The sequence below is a fragment of the Agrilus planipennis genome, unplaced genomic scaffold (assembly GCF_000699045.2).
Source record: "Agrilus planipennis isolate EAB-ADULT unplaced genomic scaffold, Apla_2.0 scaffold312, whole genome shotgun sequence".
NCBI classification, from domain to species: domain Eukaryota; kingdom Metazoa; phylum Arthropoda; class Insecta; order Coleoptera; family Buprestidae; genus Agrilus; species Agrilus planipennis.
Genome location: NW_020438997.1, coordinates 16,955 through 35,139, shown reverse-complemented (window position 1 = coordinate 35,139; position 18,185 = coordinate 16,955). Strand labels below are relative to the sequence as shown.

Here is an 18,185-nt window from a genome sequence, read left to right as displayed (position 1 = left end):
AAAAATACAGCTTAAAAATCTTCTTCAATGATCAACAAACTGATTAAGTCCAATACATACCGCTATCTCTCTCAGTTAATAGACCCGTCATCCATGAAACAACTGGAAGAATACTGATCAGCAATTCATTTCATATAAAATAATATACTCAAGCTGTCAGTTGAAGTGATGTTTGATCGACCTAGAGGTTCTCACGTGTCTACAGACGATTACATGCGCAAACTGCAAGAACGATTAGAAACCGTCCATAACGCCGTACGTATGAGGTTGTCATATGAAGATGACCACATGAAGACCAGATACGTTCGTCGAGACTGCTTTGTTGATTTTAATGGAGGCAACAGTGTGTGGCTATGCGATTCATCAAGACGGGAGGGACATTGACCGAAACCACAGTTAGCTTGGGATAGTCCATACACCGTCATTTGACGCATCAACAGTATTGTATGTCGAATTTAGAATGGACTGGGCCAAAATGAAGGTCATCCATCTTGATCGACTTGCTCCCTGTTAGATTTTGGCTAGATTTTTCTAGTAACAAAGGATACCAGAGTTTCTGGGACCTTTCTAGAGCATGTTCGCTCCCTTTAAATAGTTACCGCGAGTTTTAAAATAGACAATCCGAGTAGTAGTTACGAGGCAACAGAAAGTAAATAAGAAAAGAAGCGTTATAGTGTGTGATGCAGTACATGTGAACGAGTAATGAGCTAATTGAAGAGTAAATGGTTAAATGGGTGTTTAATTATGCGACAATACTTACAGTTATTTATGCATAAAGACATGAAAGTGAATAAAGAAACATTATATTTTACATATAAGTGCACATACCTACACAAATATATATAACTGCAATTTTCTGTAGAAACTTTCAATGTAGAAAATTGTAAAACTTTAGCTGTTTATTAGAAAACAAGTAGGAAGTACATCACTAGATAAGGAATAATCATAATTGTAAAAATAAAATTGCTTCATCTTTTTTCCATTTTTATAAGTAGTGTTGTAGTTAGTTTTGGGTGTTCTGCCCCTTCACCTTTTTGCTCTTAATACAAAGGCTTGAAAGGGTGCAGGACAAATGAAGTGTGGTTATCAGTAACTACGTAAACAGAGAACACCTTTCAGCAATTGACTGCTACAAAATAGTAATGTCACGCTCTCTCCAAGGTCATAGAACCGTTTTGAATCCCGGTGGTTTTCAAAACGCTGTGGCGGTCTCTAAAAGAAATTATTCACAAAGTCATATGCGTAAATATGCAGCCCAGTTTAGGTTATTCCACGTAAAATATTAATTAAGCAGGCTTAACAACTTTTAATTTCAGCTGTGTTTTTCAATAACTTTTTTCGTTAATTTGGTGACTTAACAAGCCAATAAACATAAATAAGCAGTTAATAAAAGAAAGATCTTAAGTCAAAATTTTTAGAAATATTTGCGCATATTTATATAATGAATGATATTGTACTAAGTGGAATGCAATTATGGAGAATAATATGTTGATTTTGTATTTGTTTTTCATTTTTTCTCAGTTAGGAAACTTACTTTTTAGGCAGTCGCATATATTCTGTAAATATTACTGAACAGAATTTCATTTTAGAATGATACATCATCTTGTTCATGTGTTGACTGTCAGTTGAGCTGCCTTAATGGAAATTTCGTCGCTTTAGATGGTGCTTTTATGATAGCTGGTTTCTTTGGAATAACTTTTATTTTATCCATAATTTTATACATACTATCTTGCGTTTTAATGTACACTCTTATTAAAAGAAGACAACGGAGAATGGAAACGACAATACCAGATAAGACCAGTGGTAAGTTTTATTACTAGTCATAGTTATACATAAGTAGCTGCTGTCTGTAACCTGTGTTTGAAATGTCTAACACCAACTGTAGAGTTATGCAGTATCATACATACTTATAACAGCACAAATTATTATTTTTTTATATCTGATTTTTATCTTAAAGTATGTTCTGCATGTATCTAATTGTATATATTTTACGTTAAAATTTAATATCCAATCTAATCTAACCATCTTAACAGTAATTTTTTCTAATCATATGAATAACTCCCCTGAAATATTCGTTCAGTTTATCAACGTTGTCTACATCAAACTTTATGGGTACGAACATCAAGATTTTATTTAATAATGTATATTAAGATATCAAGCTAATAGTTATAAAAATTTTCTTATGATTAAATTTTTCCACTACTGTGGTGGCTGTCTGGTTTAGAGTGTTTCCCTCCACCCTCTTTGGAACGTATTTCAATCATTGATTTCCGGAAACACTCCTGTAACATCTGTGAAGATACATTATACAGGCGCAAGGGGGCACATTGTCGCCTTTGTGGCCCCTTACTGGGTGCGCAAGTCGTATATTTCCTACGTCAGTCTTCAACGTGCTTCTTGTAGTTGACCCTTCCAAAGATCTTGTAAATATCAAACCGAACAAACGTCATGAAGATACTGCAGACTTTCTTTCACCAAACTTTACAGTATGATTAGTTCATATCTGCTTTCAGAACTGAGTTTTTCAGGAAACCATCTTCTTCAACAATTTTAGAATTGAATAGTTACACCGGAGCAAAAACGCTCCACGTTCTTCACTACGTCTAATGACTGGTTGCATAATATATTATTGGGAATCAATAGTCTATAAATATTATTGGTTCTAATCGCTTTTTATGAACATTACTAATCGTGGATAGATTTTGTCTTCGCGGTCATAGGTATATTTTTTGTTGCTAGTAAGTTTAAAAAGGCTGGATAAGTTTAAACTAAAAACAGTTGGGATACATTTTTAACTATCTGGTGGTGCTTCAATAAGAGTCCAGCAAACGTCCACTTCCGGATGGAAACCAGGTCTAAATTGTGGGTCCATCAGTAACTGGTGAGAAAAACAAATCCAAAAAGTAAAAGAAGTCCTGCTTTCATTGTAAATAAAACCAAATGCGGAATGACATTAAACATAAAAATGTAACTATAATGTTTTAGAATGTTTTGTATAAGTGATAAAATAATGAGGCCTCTATTTTCTTATATTTTCTCTATTTAAACACCAACCTCCTAGACATACCTACAATAGCTACCTATTTACAGTCTTATTTAAATTCAAGTGGATGCATATTTTCATATAGATCCATCCGCTGATTAGTAATGTCAAGGAAAAACATGCCTTCTGTTGCCAGCAATAAATATACCTACACTATTACCAAGAAGTACAATATTACAATCTGCCCGCGATTAGCAATGTTTGTACGAAACGTACCAGAAATTAACAACAACCAATGCGAGACCTTAATTTGTAGTCTATTATTTATCAATGGTAGATGATGCATAAATGCACCCTGGTTACACAGGATAGAGTTCTGCTGAAATAGTTGATTACTTTCCATTTTGCAATTGAGAGCGTACCGCACCTATCCAACATTATTAGCGTCGGTGTGCAAAACGAATGTCTCAGTTGTTAACGTTAACTTACTTTAATTCCTCAAATGCAGCCTGGCAGTCCGGTCCCAACACAATGTTCTACTTCCTTCTCTAAGACGTGTTAAAAGCTTAAGTATTCACAAATCCAGGAACTGTAATATATATAATAAAGTCCAAGGAACCTTCGGACATTTTGTAAGTGGGCTGGTGCCGAGTCCTGCACTGTTCTAATTTTTTGCGGGTCGATACTTTAGATAGTTTGTGTATGTTGATATTGTGGACAGTGGCGTTGGTTCATCCCTTTTTGCCTTTTACTAATTCGAACACATCTTGACATTAATCGAGTAATTTTGCTAGTTTTTGCTCACTTGGAATGCGCTTTTCTTTGGTTTCCTAGAACATTCCCAATAAAGCTTCTGGAATCCGTTGGACTTTTGCCACCCTTTTAACTTGCGGAACAGCAGCGTCTTATATATGGAATTCGAACGTTTCTCCAATGTCAACACCTTTCTCTGAATTTTCAGCTACAGGTTATATTTCTAGAAAACGTTCAAGCCATGTTTACGTTGTCCTTTGTTTCCACAACCAGTGCACACTTTTGAAAAGTACTTTTATGTTTCATCATAGACCACTAATTATTTAGTTACGGTACGTAGCTTCTATTGGGTTTGAAAAAGCTCATTAGGTTTGGTCTACTTGCTCCAGTATTCAGCATGAAAGACGAAACACTATCAGCTCGGTCTTTCACGTCTTCGTCAATGCAACTAAACTTGTGACTTAGTTTCGGTTTCTTATTTTCCTTACTTACTAATCGGCGGAAAATCTCGTCAAAATTGTTATCATCTAGTCCGTCCGACACCTCGCGTAGCTCGCGCACTGTCAACAAAAAAACTTTTGGGTGTTTCATTCCCACCAGCCAGTAATGCTGGTGGGCGGGCAGTCCCTCCGGACTACGCCGGAAGGTAGGGCGGAGGGACTGCACATCTATGGAGCAGTGCCTTTCGAATGAAAAAAGTTTTATTCCTCTCCTTGTATAATAAATACCTGACCAACGTTTGAGTTTCCATATTAGTATAACAATGATTACTACTGTGTTATGAATGGTCACAGACTCGACTGCTGCCATCGCTTTGTGTTGATTGGTGTATATGACAAATTCTGTAATGAGAACACATCATCATCATCATAAGGTCGCCAGTCTTAAGACTGGTTGGACACGCACCTCCACTCTTTCCCATTCAGAGCTAATCATCGCATTTTCCTAAAACTAGAACAACCCACATCCTTAACTACTTGCGAACAGTAACCTAATCTAGGTCTACCTCTACCCTTCCTAACTCCCGTTTCTGCCTCTAGTCCTTTAACAACCTTTTACGAATTTCTAAATTAACTGTTCGTGAGTATAGAAGTGGTGTAATATTGATTGAAAAATCGGAAATATGATATCTACCCTTTATTCGAATTTCTTTATTGAATCCCAAAAATTGTCCGATTGAATTATCTTTTGAAAAATCAGTAGTTTTTGTACACTTTATTTCACATTTTAGCGTGTTGTTATTTGCATGAATTCGCAATACTATATCATTTTCTTTCATTAATTTAAACTGGTTTTGTATATAGTCATGTAATAATTTCTTGACACGAAAAGGGTGAGGGAGATGGCGTATGGTTTCGGAATAGTGCTATCTCTTTCATTACACGCGATTGGCTTCTCTGATGTACGGACGCAGGGCGTTCTAATAACGGCAATATCGTGAGAGAAACAGATATTGTCCGAAACTTCGTTCCTTCTCTTTCTTGTGTCGTACCACAATTCTGACCGCTAAAGCACGTTGATTAGTATACGTCAATAGTCGTGTATACATTTTACTTCAAAACCCCACTAAAAGTATATCGAATTTCTAAATTAACTGTTTGCGAGCATAGAAGTGACTTGTTTTTATTGAAGGCTACTCGACTCTGGGCTATCCTCTGCTTTATATTCTTCCTTTCGTCATTAGGACACGCATGACTATTATGTTAGATTGGGTTATTCATTTTTTCGGCTTAATAATAACCCAATATATTGCATTCATATGCTAGATTTCGTTCCATGACTTCTAGTCTGGTTGATTGACAATTTATGCACAGTTATACTAATTTCTTCAATTAAAGCATATACTCTGGAAATCAAATATTCTGTTATCGCATTTAAGTAACCTTGAGGGACCGTAATAATTTATGGCAAGTGATGCAACAGTGGAGTTTTCCTTCAATTTCCGATTTAACAATCAAATTATCGACTGATAAAGAGTAACTTTTGTCTACTTATTTTTAGTTATAGTGAACATTAGACGTATTTATTAAACCTATTTATTTACGGAAAGAGATTTACCTATTTTCTCAACCTAACCTCTTCTAAAAGATATAGATATGAAGTTCAAGATGACTAGTATCTGTAAATATACGGCTCCGTTCCGAAAAGGATAGAAAACTGTACACCAAAAATAAAGTACAAAGAGTAAAAAAATGTGGTTATACTAAGCAAGTCAATATTTATTGTAGGTGGTGCAAAACAATGGAGAATAGTTGGCCGAATTGGTGACAATATAAGAGCTTACATAGAAAAATTTTTTTACAATTTAGGATTCCGTAAGTATTAATCTGGTATAATGGCCAAATAAAAAAGTACATTTTTATGTAAGCATCTGCTTAGCAAAATTTATGAATAGTTTACCTCACATTGTTACATAGGAGAAGAAAAAGTGAAACATAAATCGAATGAAGCCAATAATGCTTTATATTTCTTTATACTGGGGTTTCGTTTAACGCCCACTCATGCAACATATTGTAAAAACGTCAATATTGCGACAAACAATTCACGTAAAGTTACCAAAAGATTTACCTATGTAGCAAGGCTGTCAAATGGTAAAAGCTACAGTTTTTTTTGCTTGAAAGCGACATTAATATCCCCGTTCAGAAGTTTTTGTAAAAATATGTACATAGGGTGTGACGCTTATAGCCAATAAAAACAAACAGGGCTACTTGGCAATAAATACTACAGAAAAGTGTGATAGCGCTTTGTAATCCAATCCCAATTAAACAAGCAAATCGCCTTCGTAAATTTGAACCTATAATTCGTTTGAATACGGACCTGTATCTAGTTGACTTGCCGTTCTAGTGGTACGACCTTTGGGTACAATGGAACTTACGTATACATACGTGCATGTGTTCGCACATACGATCATATGATCGACCAGTTCTTTGTTTACCTACCAGGGAACGGGCCGAATAAAATATTGATATTTTCCACCGTTAGCTTCAATACAAAAATGACAGAGCAGTATTTGTGGAATTTTGTGCCGGAAACCGAGAGCAGTTTTAATTGTACAATTCCTTTACATAGGCCAATAAGTGGCAAAGCATTGGTGTTCAATTAGGTGATCCACCCCCGGCCATGCTGCTGTGATGGACTGAAACTACCCACCGTTGAAAAAACATTTTCTTCAAAATATATTTCGTTGGGTCTTTTTCAACAAGTTGCACGATCCCATCTTCCCTTTTATTATCATAATTAACTTGTCGCCCACGCTCCTCAGCCCGCACAACAACACTCTCGCTATCTTGTCGTATCATAACATTTTATATTTCAAATGCTACTAGGAGCCTGTGGTTAAAATATTGATTACAAACGTCACACCCTTTATAACTTGGCGGTGTTTGCCGACGATATCATTACAAGAACACAATAAGAAGTAAACTATCTACTGGGCTACTGTGGCAAGTAGGTATATGCTTAAAACGCCTTCTGTTAAATTGTGTAGCAGAGAGCAAAACAAGTAATTTCAAATTTCACCGCTCGCTTCTAATACGTTTGGTCCTACATTTTTTAAAACTATCGCAAAAAGGTCTGTTTAAAGGCGAAAGATGACGAGCATTGATGGCTGGCATTTATGTTCATGTACCTAAACAGTAATTGTTGGCTGTTTATAACATGATACGAGGGTGGATTGATAAGTTTCCGGCCTGACCAAGAAAAACAAGGTTTTTAAAAATTTTTTTTTTTTATTTCTCAACATAATCTCCTCCAAGGCTGATACATTTCTCATAGCGGTGTTCCAGTCTATTAATGCCATCTCTATAGACTGATTCGTCAAGCTCCTCAAAATAACCATTTACAGCTTCGATTACTTCTTCATTGTCCGCAAATCTCTTACCGCCAAGCCATTTTTTGAGATTAGGGAACAGAAAATAGTCACTCGGGGCTAGGTCTGGAGAGTAAGGAGGGTGCGGCATCAATTCAAACTTTAGATCGTTGATTTTAGCCGTCGCAACGATTGACGTGTGCGCTGGTGCGTTATCGTGATGAAACAAGATTTTTTTCTTCGCCAGATGAGGTCGTTTAATTTTCACCTCGTGGCTCAAACGTTGCAATAAGTCTGCGTAGTATTGACCAGTGATAGTATTACCCTTTGCAAGGTAATCAATGTATATAATACCTCTTGCATCCCAAAAAACAGTAGCCATAACCTTGTTCGCCGAAAAAATTGTTTTTGCCTTCTTTGGAGTTGGTTCCCCTGGTCCAATCCACTGTTTAGACTGTTCTTTGGTTTCAGGAGTGTAGTGGTGGACCCACGTTTCGTCAACGGTTACGAATCGACGCAAAAATTCGCTTGGATTACGCTTATACAATGACAAATTTGCGGTAGAAATGTTTTTTCGAATCAATTTTTGGTCGACTGTTAGCAAACGCGGCACCCATCTTGCACAGAGCTTTTCCATATGCAAATGTTGGTGCAAAATATGTTGCACACGTTCATATGACATCTTACAGGTCTCAGCTATCTCACGCACTTTCAATCTGCGGTCTCCCAGCACTATTTGATGAATTTTTTCGATCATATCTGGAGTTGTGACCTCAACGGGGCGTCCTGAGCGAGGCCCATCAGAGGTGCTCACACGACCCTTTTTAAACTCGGAAACCCACTGCTTAACGGTTGAATATGACGGGGAGGATGTCCCCAGTGTTGAGTCCATCTCTTTTTTAATTTCCTTCGGCGTTAACCCCTTCAAATAAAAGTATTTGATGACAGCACGATTTTCCTGCTTTTCCATTTTTACGAAAACCACAGAGGCGTCTTGTTCAGCGTGCTGTCAAACCTACACTAGCAAGGAGATCGGGCTGAAACTATAGCTACAAGCTATCCAAGGATGGTACTATAGAATGTCACCTCAAGGTAGGCCTAGTGGCGTCATCTCTTGGTTAGGCCGGAAACTTATCAATCCACCCTCGTATATATTATCTCTTATACAGTGTGTCTAAATAAGTTGGGAAACCTTTTTATTATTAATTTTACGAAAAAAGTTACTCTTTTTATTCTGTTTTGACATAAAATATGAAATTTGTGTAACAGTGAAGTATCTTAATTTTTGAAAATAGTAGAAACCTATACAAAGAAAAGTTGTTGAGAATTAAAGTTAGTAATATGCAACCATTTCTATCAATTCTTAACATTATGATTTCGTATATTTCTTCATAGTCTTTGCCCTATATGAGTGAATACTTATGCATGCACTTTAACAATAATACAATTACGACCAAAGTTATCGTGTAAATAACATGTTTGTTAGTCTTACTCAATATTAATTTTAAAATCAAAAACAGCAACAATCCCGCGACTTTAAGTTTGGAAGAAAAAATTGAAACAATTTAAAATGTGAAAGGTAATGCCGAATTAAAATTTCCGAACTCAAAGTCGCTGGCATTATTGCTTTTTCGATTTTAGAACCATTATTTGACATTTAGTAAAAGACTGACAAACATGTTATTTATAGTGGAACATTGATCAGAATTGTCTTATTGTTAATGTACATGCATAGGTAAGTATTTACTCATATGGGTCATGAGTGTCAAGAAATATACAAAATCATAATTTTAGAAATTGAGAGATGTAGTTGCATATTTGTAACTACTTTTTAAACTTCAACAACTTTTCTTTATGAAGGTTTCTGCTACTTTCAAAAATAAAAGTACCGTACTGTTATACAAATTTCATATTTTGTGCCAAAACATGTATATGACTGACAAATTATTAAGTCTGATGATGTCATTATGTGTTTTAGACCATGCAGGACTTTTTATAAAGAGTAACTTTTTTTCGTAAGATTAATAATAAAAATGTTTCCCATATGCTGTCAACTTAAGTAGACATACTGTATATTGTTTAAGATGTTGCAAATCACTCAGCAATTGTTATATTTATTTGGACATGGATTGTTGCAATACTAAGTTATGGTTCCTTCAATTTGTCTTTAACAACAAATACTGTCGAATTATGGGCCNATAAAAAATTTTCTCATATGCTGCCAACTTAAGTAGACATACTGTATATTGTTTAAGATGTTGCAAATCACTCAGCAATTGTTATATTTATTTGGACATGGATTGTTGCAATACTAAGTTATGGTTCCTTCAATTTGTCTTTAACAACAAATACTGTCGAATTATGGGCCTCGCCAACCAGTCAAAGTCGCATGGAAAAAGACTACTTTGATACTTATTTTGGACCGTTTTATAGAACCGAGCAAGTGTTCATTAAAACAGTGGGAATTGACAGTGTAAGTTACAAAAAGTACAATAGCATTTTATTTCCTGTAACAGTTTGTATTCATAATGTCATAAGAGCTGCAGTGTATAAAAGAATTAAAGCTACAAAAATTAAAACTGATTACCACTTGAGCTAACAACTTCTCTTGTGCGTTTTCATTTTGTACGACTCTTTTAAGAAGTCCATTTTCAAATTTATGATTTTATGAACCACTCATTTGCGCTCTCATCCTTATTAAAAATGTTGATCGTAAGAGAACCTTTTTAAGTATTAGTATAATAAAAATACAGCAGCTATACATCAACAGTGAAAAGTAATATTTAATAATCCTTTATAGACTTGAAATTATACAAGCTTATTCTATTGAATTGTGCATAATATTGTGGTGACCCAACCCTCGCCTAATTTCATACTTATTTCATTTTGTAATTGTTAATATTTTACGTGTATAGTCACTGTAGTTAATGTGCAAACATTCTGCAGATATAACTTTCCATTCAAGATATGTACCCTGAAATAATAATACATATGCATATTCATTCCTCACTTCGCTGCATCACATCATTTCTACAGTATTGAAGGCCAATCTATCCCAGTCTCTCTGGGTTATTTTTTTGGAAATTATTTGGTTTTCTATTAATTTCTCTCCGTATTTATTAAACACTGAAAATACTGTGCAAACCTACATCCGTTTTTGTTTAACTTTGTACTCTACCAAAAGTTGGTTATAGTTGCTGCTTGAAGCAAGTGCAAGTAGCAGAAAGTCGCATTATGTGGAGATGTTTAGTACTTCGATGAACATTTTCTTTAATCATTACCTTCTTATTCAGGTTGCATATAATTCAACTTCAGATGGTGCTCTTTCAATCGGCCCTATCTTCAATAAAACATTCTTAATGGCAGTTTTTCAATTACAAAAAGAACTTGAAAATGTAAGTAAATTATTTAAAAGTACATATATCTATTCCATTTAATTAAAATAGTTACTATTTTATAACGTCTGTACTGTTTTAAAGATAACTCTCTCTGATGGATCAAGATTAGAAGCAATTTGTTATGCTCCAATAGTCAATGATTTCTCTAGCACCATGACAGTCAATGATTGTACAATTCAGTCAATACTCGGATATTTCGGTAATGACATTGAGACTTTCAATTCCGATCAAGATTACATCGGAACCCTTACTAAATGCTTTAAGTAAGTATCAGTAGTTATATACCGTTCTACCAAATTATTTATATAAGTTATTATACGCTGGCAATAGTTACTAGTCGATTTTCTTTTTTGTATCATTATACTAATTGAACCTCTCCAATATTAAATCTAAGGAGTCCGTATTCTGTGGATTGCTTAGCACCATATGGTGGTCCAGTATTACCAGGACTTGCTGTTGGAGGAAAAGCAACTGAAAATTATTTAGACTCAACTGGTCTTTCAATAACCTTTCTGGTTTCCAATAGTCTTAACTCCACGGAACTAGTTGCAGCTCTAGAATGGGAACAAAGGTACAGTGCTCACTTTCACACATTGATGTTAAAGTTACTGCATCAAATTAAATTACATCCACTATTTCGGTTTTAAAAAATTAAGTTCACGATATTGTCACGCAGTGAAGTTTTATGGAAACTTAAAAAAAACATTTCAAAATTAATTAAATATTTCATAATTATCACCTTGGTATTCTTTTAAAATTAATAAAACAGATAACGAGTTCATTTACTTGCAAAATAAGCGTATTTGGCATTCCGCAGCATTGAATCAGTAAGCGAAAAGAATTATCTATGTACAAGCAGAAATTGACGCCAGTTTGATAGTCCTGGTCCTTGTGAAAATTAAAAAGAATGCGTTCATAAAAAGGATCTTTCTCTTAACGTAGATCAATACACCGAAAGTTGCAATCATCGTCCGGGAGGTAGTGTCACCAACACCTAGAGTTTCCCACTGGTTACTCTTTTAAGGATAGACTTTTACCCTTCGCGTTCCCGAGTCGACTGATTCCGATCAGACTATCGATCCCAGTTCACGCGCTAAACTTTTTGATGAACCAGTGATTATTTATACATAGTTCAACATGGGTTATTCACTAGTTCTAGAAGTTTCTCTGGTTTAGATAATTTAACGAAAAAACTGACGAAGTCATCAAAAAGGACTTAATACAATAATTTTCGCAATGACCAGAATTATCGAACTGGCATCAATTTCAGCTTGTACATAGATAATTCTTTTGGCTTACCGCTTCGTTGCTGCGGAATGCTAAATACGCTAATTTTGCAAGCAAATGAACTCAATATCTGCTTTATGAATTTAAATAGAATAGCAACGTTATAATTATGAAATATTTAATTAATTTTGAAATATGTTTTAACCTCTAAAATTGTTTTTTGAGTTTCCTTAAAACTTCACTGCGTGACAATATTTCGCAAGATTCCTTATACATTTGTTTTCATAGAAAAACATGTGTACCATAAGTTACTAAAACTCTTCGCTTAATTCGCTATATGATTAGATTTATAGACTTTCTCAAGGACTGGGATTTGAACATGAGGCCCCCTTTTATGAGTATTGCTTTCTCAAGTGAGAGGTCTATTGAGGACGAGATCTCTCGAATGTCCAAATCAGAAGTAGGCACAGTAATTTTAAGTTATTCGATTATGTTTGTTTACATAATGTTATCCTTGGGACGAATAAGATCATGGAGAACTATACTGGTAAGTAAAAATTATGAAATGAAAATGCACAGTACATTGGCGATTTGGCGTAATTCAAAATATAACTTTTGGGCTACCTATGACAAGTAAGAATGTGTTTCGTATTCACCAGAATGAGAAATCCTAAAGTAGATAATATCCTGGTTTACCCAAACCAATCAAATATATATATATATTTCCGGAAGTTCACAGTTTTAGAGAAAAGAATAGTTGAAAGTACAAATAAATTCATTCTAAATTAATTGTTCGCGAGCATAGAAATGACTTCTTTTTGTTGAAGGCAACTCGACCCTGCTCTATCCTCTACTTTATATTCCTATTACTCTCTCCATTCTAACTTATCTAACTTCCTAGATACCTAAAATAAGTTTTCTTCTAATTTTTCGTCTCCTATCTTTATATTCGCTCTTTCCCTACTTTATTTTCCCTTGCATACTAATATTTTTATTTTACTTTTATTTATGTCAATACCGCTTCCTTCTTATTTAAAGCTATTTCTCCCTTGGTAGATGCCAATACTGCTATATCATCTGAAAATTTGAGCATACTAATCTTTTGTCCCTGTAAATTTATCCCTACAGTTGTACTGTCTTTAATGATGTTGATCGCGGCTTCGAAGTATAGAATACGTAATATATATAAAAAGCAACGGTGGCAGTGTGAATCCTTATCTGACTTGCTTCCTAATATTTACTTCTCTATGTTGCTGCTCCAGCTCTATAACTGCCTGCTGCTCTTTATACAAAGTAGATACCACTCTTCTATATTTATAATTCATCCATTCATTTTTGAGTATTATTTAACATCTTGTCCTATTTAACATTGTCAAAAGCTTTTTCTAAGTCTACAAATCCTAGTACGCACTCTTTCTTTTTTCTATCGTTTTCTCCATTATTACTTGCAAAGCTAGAATGGCTTCCCGCGTTTCTCTATTTCTTCTAAACCCAAATTGATCTTCCCCTAATAGTTCTTCCGGTCTTTTTTCCATCCTCTGTGTAATTCTAGTTAAGATTTTTGACGCATGGGAAGTTCAACTGATTGTTCTAAATGTCTCGCACCTATCCGCGCTGCTCCTTTTAGGTAATGGTTACTACCACGTTCCGTTTATAATCCTCTGGAGTTTTTCCCGTCTTGTAAATGTAACTAACTGGTTTAAACATCTCTAACCTCTTCTCCTGCATGTTTTAGAAGTCCTTTAATTTTTTTAATGCTACATCGAACTCTTCTCTCATTATGGAATAACCTAGCTCATCTATTTCCACACTATCTTCGTTCTCTAATGTATCTCCTAATTCATGGCTTGCATATGGGTTCTCTAAGTATTCTTTCCACCTATTTGTCTTTTCCTCTTTTTCTATCAAAATGACCACTACCTCGTTTCTTATATTATTGCTACTGTACCCTACTTCTTTAATTATATTTTAAGATTCATTACTTACTTCAAACCTTTCTCCTACTTTTTAACACCTCATATCAGTCCACTGTTCCTTAGTTGCTCTACAATTCAATACTAATCATTTCCCACTTTATAGTCTTATATCTTTTTTGTCCTTCTTCGTCTGTCCTGTTTTTGTATTTCCGCGTTTCTTCTATTAATGCTACAATCTCATTTGTTATCCAGGGATTTCTACTTTCGTTTTGTTTAAGACATAGTATATCTGTGGCTGTTGACTTTAGGCACGTTTTAGTGCAGTTCCATGGGTCATTGGTTTCTCCCGTCGCCTTCAGTATTTAGCCTGTCCTTTTGCCTAGCCTATCACGCGTTTCGTTGCATTTTAGCTTTTCTAAGTCAAAACGTCTCGTACCTTCCCGTGTTTTTAGAATTTTCAATTTAAGATTGACCTTCATAATTACTATGTTATGATCGCTATCTATATCTGCTCCTGGATAACTCCTACAGTCCTTCGTATGACTTTGAAATCTTTGCCTAACAAGTATGCAACCTAACTGATATCTCCTTAAATAACCGGGCATCTTCGATCTATAGCGCCTCCCAACGTGATGGGTGAATAAGGTATTCGGGGCGGTTAAGTTATGTTTATCGCAAAATTCTATCAGCCTATCTCCTCTATCATTTCTATTGTCTCCTACGCTGCGCTGAAGTCTGCTACAACTATTAGGTTTTCCTGCCCTTCCACTAAACTTAACACGTCTTCTATACCTGCACAAACCGTTTCTACGTCTTCGTCACTGTTGGATGATGTAGGCATGTAGACCTGCACTAATGCCGTTTTTACCTGCTTCGAGTTTAATTTAATCAAAACTATCCTATTTCTTTTTTGTAAATTACTACTACTTTCCTACGCATTACAATTCCTACCCCCGAATTACCTTTCACCTATCCTGTATGTATTATGCTAAAGTCTTCACGCTTCGGGCCAACGGACTTCACTAATAATATTTTACGTTGTATATTGCATTTAAAATAATTTTTAAGTATTATGCCGTAGGTATAATAAACTATGCCGTAGGTATAACAAACATAGTCGAAAATAAAGAAAGTCAATACAGAGAAATTTATTTTAGTTAAATATTATTTAAAAATATTTCAAATGTAAAATCAATAAATGTTCTATATTATGTTAAAACAAAAACAAAAGATGCACTTTTTATTGGTAATTTACTACTCCAAAACCGGCCAAAGAGAAATTCGAAGCAGTTCATCATATTCGGCATAGTCTTAAAGCATTATTTTATATGTTAAATAATATTGTGAATTTGATGCCCTATTTTCTTCAATGACCTTAAAACATATATATTCTGAAAAATAATTTGAGTGTGGGTGTTTTTACACTTAAACCAGTAAATATGTACGGCGTTGCTGAAAAATGAATCTACATAAAAAACACCATGAAATAATGCAAACTCCGCACCGAATTAAATGGCTAAAAATCATGGTGGAATTGCCTAAAAATAAAAAATTGCCGTGGCTTCGGGTACCGTCAGTTTTGTACGGAACTATGTTTTAAATGATAGTTTTTCTTTGACTTATATTATTTTAAAAACGCCGTACAAAAATAATTTATCAAAATGCCCTACTTCAAAACTTTGTTGCACCTGCATACTCAGGTGTGCCGCCTCCTATTGGCGGCCTATTGCTTAAAGTTTGTCTCGTATGGTACTACAATCCTGTAATAATAGTGAGTAATTTTACTCCGTGGATTTTTAGAACGGGCTTGTAGTCTATTACTTCAAAAAAACGTTCTATCTAGCACTATAATTTTTGTGAGATTTGGATAATATTTACTAGAGAAAATAATTTTTCTACGTTTGTATGGGCATGAAACATTATTACACTCACTGTTAAGAGGAAACATTGATTTGATGAATATGGAGGAAATGGAATCTAGTAATATATTTTTAGAGTTATGCCTATAGCCTATTGCCTATAATACAGCCCTCGTGTTATTATGGTTTTACATAGTGCCTTTTTCGATCAAGCTTTGTTTAAAACAATACTCTTAGTCTAAATAAATTTTAGGTTGATTGTAAAATAACCTTAGCTGTTGGAGGGATTGTCTTGGTTTTAGCATCAATAGCGTGTTCTTTGGGTACAGGTGGATATTTAAACTTCACAATTACTCTTCTTACTATTGAGGTTATTCCATTTATAACACTGGCTGTGGGGGTAGATAATATATTTCTTATTACTCAAGCATATCAGGAGAGTCTCAGGTAACATTTAATAAAAAAATTGAAAAGGAAACTACATAATGATTGTGTTTTTAGAATTAATGATTGCACACATTCGGAGCATGTCGCTAAAGTATTATCTAACGTCGGGCCAAGCATCCTACTCGCCAGTGTTTCTGAAATATCCTGCTTCAGTTTAGGTAAGGGTGTTAATAATTTTTTTTAAGTTCTACGTAAACATCAATGAAATCTATCCAAAATTTAGTACGGTATTCGTCTGTTTATCCTGTACTACTAATTAAACGGAAAAGGTTTGTATACTTATATACATATACATACAGAGTGTTTAAGGGTGCGTTCATGTACATTATTATTTTTTTATTATGGAATACTGTGTATCCTGTTGGATTTCCCTTTCTTCGACTACTTACCCCACATTATAAACTAGTTGTTAACTTTCCATATTATTAAACCATTTAACCACTTATGATAAGGTTGCATCGAAATAACCCTTTTTTTTAATTAAGTCTTTTTCATTTTCTGATAATATTCCATGATAATAATTAGTAAGTACATCATATACTATCCCTTATCTGTTAAAAAAACATTAAAATAGATGAGGATTATGCCTAATCATAAGAAACTGCATCAAAATTATTTCATTTTAAACCAGTCAATTTAAAAATAAATGTTTGGGCTTTAAAATGATACTTTAAACTTCAAAGCAGACGAAATCATAGAATGAAAAATGAAAAAACGGTAAACAATTGAAGTCAACCTTAATAACATATTGCAAGAGACAGAGGACAGTCATAAACAGTAAAACGAATTGCTACTCATTCGAATATGGAGCGGCAATCAGGGAAGCTAATTAGGTAATGGTTTGACCCAACCTAGGCAAGTAATAGTTTTAATTAGCAAAACAAATACTTGAAAATAATAATTTCAATTGCAATTAACGCGAATACTAATAATTGATATCTACAATCAAGTGCATAGTTGCTTGCATCCTTTTTAATGACATGTGAAAGTAATTAAATTTTTAGGTGGTTGTATATATTTTTAAATGTTACGCGACGATAGCCTTAGATGAAACTGATGTCTGAAAGGAAAAGTCAAAACGATCAAGCAGATATTGGGCTAGTATACCAGTGGCCCGTTTTTATTCGTGGCCCATTTGGTATATATTTTTCTTAATTAATATCATTTAACTTTACTATTGCGTTTTCGGCGGATATGCTTAAGATCATAAAGTTACGGTAGGAACACAAAGTGAGTGTTGCTTCATTAACGAGTTTTTCCTTTTGTGTGATAGTCAATCTCTTTTCAGTAGCCCTGCAATTACTAAAATGCTTCATGAAGGGAGTTTAGGCTGCACTGATTCTGTCTAATTATATAATTAAAATGAATTTATCCGGTGATGCATTTACAATTTTTCTTTCGTTTTGTATACAGTGTGGCTCAAAAAGTACACAACATGGTCATTGTTTCGAAAGTATTAGTTAAATCAAAATCATTTTCAAAGAAAACTTGTTCCTATTTTAATACAAGATCGTCTTTAACATCTTACTTTAATTTACTTTATATAGTTCAAATATAGGAAAAGGAAAGTAACGTTTACTGTTAAACTTGGGTTCAATTAAAAAAAGTTATAGGAAAAAGTTGTTCAGAATGCCAAAAGTTGGGCCTATGCAAAAAACCGCGGAAATACTCAAATGGTTTTTCCTCGTGTCAAATGGTCCAAAAAGTTCGCAATATTATCCACTCATTGTGACCAAACTACACTTTTAATCAGAAAAATTAATCATAGAAACCTTATTCCTTCTGTTTATATAA

The 18,185-nt window shown here is 34.4% G+C and overlaps 1 protein-coding gene across 1 annotated transcript in view; it reads left to right on the top strand.

Moving 5' to 3' along the window:
- Positions 1–18,185, top strand: part of LOC108742462 (NPC intracellular cholesterol transporter 1 homolog 1b-like) — a 50,595-nt gene that overhangs the window by 15,462 nt on the left and 16,948 nt on the right. The window contains exons 5-14 of the mRNA XM_025975785.1: positions 1,590–1,803; positions 5,965–6,051; positions 9,629–9,745; positions 9,800–10,017; positions 10,838–10,939; positions 11,024–11,205; positions 11,337–11,513; positions 12,515–12,716; positions 16,198–16,391; positions 16,446–16,549. Coding sequence (XP_025831570.1) covers positions 1,590–1,803; positions 5,965–6,051; positions 9,629–9,745; positions 9,800–10,017; positions 10,838–10,939; positions 11,024–11,205; positions 11,337–11,513; positions 12,515–12,716; positions 16,198–16,391; positions 16,446–16,549 — 1,597 coding nt within the window. The remainder of the gene's footprint in view (positions 1–1,589; positions 1,804–5,964; positions 6,052–9,628; positions 9,746–9,799; positions 10,018–10,837; positions 10,940–11,023; positions 11,206–11,336; positions 11,514–12,514; positions 12,717–16,197; positions 16,392–16,445; positions 16,550–18,185) is intronic.